Raw genomic sequence first — 4617 nt, 5'->3', positions numbered from 1 at the left:
TCTTGTGGAATGATACTCACCTTCAGACCAGAAGGTCCAGAGTTTGAGTCTTGCTCTGAGTGGCACATGTTAAGCCCTTCCAAAAGAATCTTTTCTCACATACTCGGGTGTAAAAACAAATTGAAAAATCGCTTAACAAGTGTCTTTCTACATGTTAATTGTGCGGCTATGTGGTCTTGTGGTAGGACACTTGATTTCGGATTGGAAAGTCCTGGCCTCGCTCAGCGCATAGTTGAGTCCTTGGAAAAGGCTCTTTACTCACATTCTCTCACCGTACTCAGGTGTAAAATGAGTAATTGGCCGTTAACAGCGTTCTCTCTGTCCGAAAAATAATGTAACATCGCATAACAGGCGTCATGTCCCGCCCTAAATGTTGCTGTTAGCCCCCTTGTAAAACGCTTTGAGCATGTTTAGTGGATATTGCGCCAAATAAATGCTTATTTTTTTTTATTTTTAAAAAAATGAGTCAGCCATAAGTTGTGAGTATGTAGCAAAAGCATCAAACTTCAAAACACTGCACTGAATGTCACAGATACTTTATTTTATTTCTTTTAAATTGATTTGGAATTAACATCTCACTTGCTATGACTATACTATGAGATTCCATCTGCCTGTGTCTGATATATACTTGTATGATTATGAAACTGACAACTGTCCCTACAACATGGATATTCCTCACAAATATTCAATTTGCCATGTGGTATGTGATGGCTCCAAAAATGCTTGTCAACAGTGCAATTTGTTCTATTCGAATGTCCATATACTGATTTGCAATTGTTCCAGTACTGTAATGAATTGTAAGTACTGCAATAAAAAGCTTTCTGTGTGCATAATTTACCTTTATACCTGCGTATTGTGCATGGTTTGTGTGAATCGTCGTTTGCAGGTGTACAACACAGATCTGTGGCATTACATTGATTGGGAGAACCGCAGTCACATTCCTCTCCCTCTTCGGATATGGCATTACCACAGATGGGAGTTGTATACGAAGAGTACAGACACTTCTTGTTTCTCATGATGACAGGAATTATATCTCGCATACTGCAATTTGAAAATAGATAGTTATTGTGTCTATTTCCAGAATTTACCATTGAGCTCATGATGAAATTCCCAATCTCTCTACCAGGCAAACATTCTTCTGTGTCGTCGTGTCTCGCACCAAAACTGTGACCCAGTTCATGGGTCAAAGTCAATGCCAATATATCTTCTAAAGGTTTGTAGCGATTGAAAAAAGATAAAATAACAGTGTTATAACTGACATGGTGGGAGTTGATCTTTACTCTTTCTTCACAAATCCCGCCAGGAATATTAGAGGTAGAGAATGCAGGAAATGCTGTTCCCACAACACTGTGAAAATTTCGGAATGTAAATCCAACTCCTAAGCAAACTGAACTGAAATCATTATATGAAAATTCTTTTAGATATTCATCCGAGGTCATGTATGCACTATTGAATCCATAATTATTTCTCTTATTATCATCATGGACTGTGATTTGCTGAATGGCAAAACCAACCTCCATCAGACCCTTTTGTGGATTGAAATTCATTTTGAAAATAGCATTGACCTTGTTCACCAGTTCTATAAGTATATTACTTGATTTAATGACATCTTTACCCCCGACAAAATTGAAAAATAAAAAATCTGAAACAAGATGGAGTGAGCAAGTCATTCTGCGATGGTCTTTTTTCCGTTTGGACCGTATTTTTCTGTCATTCTGTTTAACACGAAACCCTTGAGGTAGATTATTAAATGTCTTTTCTTTTTCAAGGTACAAGAAATCTTCAACTGACTCAGGATATGAACAGTAAACCAGGCATTGATAACAATGATTACTAATGGTTTGGGCTTTAAAATTGTTACATTCAAGTTTAAATATGTTATCAAATAAAACAGATGTTCCTCTTAGTGTTGACTTGTAAATGCTGCCACTGAACGGAAATATCCTTTGAGACACTAAAACAATTCCAGTAAAGAAGGATTTAACATTAGATGAAATCTCTTTGTGATAAAGTGGGTAAGTTCGGGTTTCATGTGACACAAAGATGATGGATGCGTTTGGCAAAAACAATTGACTTTGTCTTATGCAGACTTTGAGTTTGACGTTCACTACAAAAAATGATAGAATAAAGTCACAATTTTGAAATTCAAGTACATTGCTTTTGACTGAAAACTTTTTGCATGCCAGAACGTTTGAACTTTGATTCTTTGTGCGAGGACAATCAAATGGAATGTGATGGGGATCTTTACTGGCTGTCCTGTTGTGCCCTTTCGAAGGGGGATGTGTTTTGTTGGCATCAGTCCTCTTTGTGGTCGGATATGCAGTTGCTGAGAACGGGATGACAGTCAACATTAGTATCAGTAGAGAATGGCACAAAAGCATTATGTTGGTCATTAACTGATTTCTGGTGATAAGGCTGCCACCCTGTCGTCATTGTCGTAAGAATTTGGAGTGACCTATTGTAGGAGAGAAAATGACATTTTATATATATTATTAGAATATCTAGGTAATGTTTACCAAAGCAACTAACAGTTTCATTGAAGTAATATATTATGCACATTTATATATTTTAATAAATGTCTAATCGTGAGATTAATTACAAATGTATTATTTCAACCCACCAGTCATTCCAACTGACTCTTAAGACACATCTTTTTTTTTTTTTTTTAAATTAATGAAGAAAAATAACAAAACCAAAAACAAAACATGAGCGCAACATTGCACAATATCTACTGTGTTTCTCAAAACACTTTACAAGGTGACCCACACCAGCACCAACACTTTAACATGTAAGATGATGCATGTTTAAAATTATTCTCGATATTGACCATGCTGTTACAGGCCAATTTATCATGGGTGTTATTATTATCTTAGCGAAGATCTTTATAGAATACTCTGCTGTGTCAATCATGAGTAAAGTCGAAACCCACCGGTTAGGATTAACCAAGTTTATGGTTTAGGTTGTGTTATTGGTTTTATTATAAAATATTCCTTATTTTAATCAGCTCACTCATTATCGTCATCTGATGATGTGACTAATTCCAGATGAATTCATCTAAAATTGCATTTTGATTCTAAATTTTGGAACTTTCATATAAAGAAGTGCTTATTTGCAGTAGTACTGCGAATAGTGATTTCGCGGTGTAATCACTATTCGCAGTAGTAGAAGCGCTCTCCCGTCTCTGAAAATTAGTTTTTGTCCCCTCACTGAACTCAACAAGTCTCTCTACCTATCTCTATGTGTCCACTTACACCTAACGAGGGGGGGGGGGGGGGGGGGGGGGGGTATCTACTTGTTGGGTGAAAAGAATAACATTAATTTAATGATTAAATAAAGGAGACCTTAAGTTTACAAAGTGCACAAGAGAGACTTCAAATTAAAACATGAGAAATTTGTGCTGTTATCTGATGGCCATGATAGCATTTATTATGGCATGAGGTCATCGATCAATTATTTCAATTGATTTTGTTGGTAAAGCCGAGTGAATATTTAATGGTGATGTCCAGCGACAGAGGCATCATCATCAACACAGGTCTAGGTGTTTGTTGTTGTTTTTTTTTCTATTAGGGTTAGTATTTAAGTCTAAGTAAAAGTGCTATGGTGTTCGTTTTTTATGGTTAGTTAAAGGTTTATTTTTTCTTAGTTGAGGGAATATGGGGGGTTGTTTCCCTTAGCATCCCGATCTTCCTTGAGTGATGATTATAACAAAAAATGCGTAACTCTATAAACAATTGTAGGCAGTTTTATTGACAACTCAGCCATTAACACACCATACCAAGAATGAACCATGCTGTACACAACTTAAGCTTTATAATAATCTGTATTTTTTTTTCCACGACACGATGTCAACCCAGGAATCAGATCATTTTGTTTGTTTACGTTACATGGACTTGCTCAAAGAGGAAGCAGGAAGTGGAAACATTTAAAAAGTGAGACTGACAAAAATAAAAATACGGAAATTTCCGCACCATTCACATCGTTCAGTGCGTCTCTCTCTCTCTCTCTCTCTCTCTCTCTCTCTCTCTCTCTCTCTCTCTCTCTCTCTCTCTCTCTCTCTCTCTCTCTCTCTCTCTGTGTGTGTGTGTGTGTGTGTGTGTGTGTGTGTGTGGTGTATTGAATTGAAGGTCTAGCCAACCTATGTGATGGTATAGTTATGGTAGTGACGATAATGTTGATAGAATGGTGATGCTCATGACTAAGCTCCAACGTGGCGTATATCAATCAATCATAAATTGGAAACATTACAATCTGCACTAAATTAAATGTTACGGCAATATTGATAATAACTCAACTATAGCAAATACGACAATAAATAATAAGCGATCTAGGTGGTATGACACCAGACTAGAAGGTCCCGCGTTAGAGTCTCACTCTTGACAGTAGTTTGTTCCATATTTTGAGTCCATATTATAGAAGAGTAAAGGAAGGTGCCCCATATGTAAACAATAACATTTGACGTCAAACGTGACCCAGATTTTTTTTATAAATGACCCGAACTATGCTGCAGTTGACCTTTAGTAATGTCATGCGCATCCAACCAACTTTTTGTTTACATGTTGCTAAGGCAGCAAACTGAAGCTGGTCGTGAATAAATTCCAGCTGTTTACTCCGAGCCTG

At 36.8% G+C, this 4617-nt stretch overlaps 1 protein-coding gene across 3 annotated transcripts; it reads right to left on the bottom strand.

Moving 5' to 3' along the window:
* Positions 1–520: 520 nt before the first annotated feature.
* Positions 521–3907, bottom strand: LOC144965532 (disintegrin and metalloproteinase domain-containing protein 10-like). Of its 3 annotated transcripts, none has more exons than XM_078900963.1 (2): positions 3776–3907; positions 521–2455 (listed from the first exon to the last, which is right to left on the bottom strand). In XM_078900963.1, exon 2 carries the CDS (start codon positions 2391–2393, stop codon positions 594–596), a length of 1800 nt encoding a protein of 599 aa, XP_078757089.1. In that variant the 5' UTR covers positions 2394–2455; positions 3776–3907; the 3' UTR covers positions 521–593. The 3 variants fall into 3 exon arrangements, with proteins under 3 accessions (XP_078757089.1, XP_078757076.1, XP_078757084.1); XM_078900950.1 differs by having other exon boundaries at positions 3771–3893; XM_078900958.1 differs by lacking the exon at positions 3776–3907 and adding an exon at positions 3010–3092.
* Positions 3908–4617: the final 710 nt, after the last annotated feature.

The sequence above is a fragment of the Berghia stephanieae genome, chromosome 1, assembly GCF_034508935.2.
Source record: "Berghia stephanieae isolate SIO BIC M18660-M18661 chromosome 1, UCSD_Bste_1.3, whole genome shotgun sequence".
Lineage (NCBI taxonomy): Eukaryota > Metazoa > Mollusca > Gastropoda > Nudibranchia > Aeolidiidae > Berghia > Berghia stephanieae.
The sequence above is the reverse complement of the archived record's forward strand: the minus strand, read 5'-3'. Positions and strand labels throughout refer to the sequence as shown.

Coding starts and splice junctions, on each gene's coding strand:
- LOC144965532 (XM_078900963.1), bottom strand. CDS start 2,393: ATGACCAACATAATGCTTTTGTGCCATTCTCTACTGATACTAATGTTG.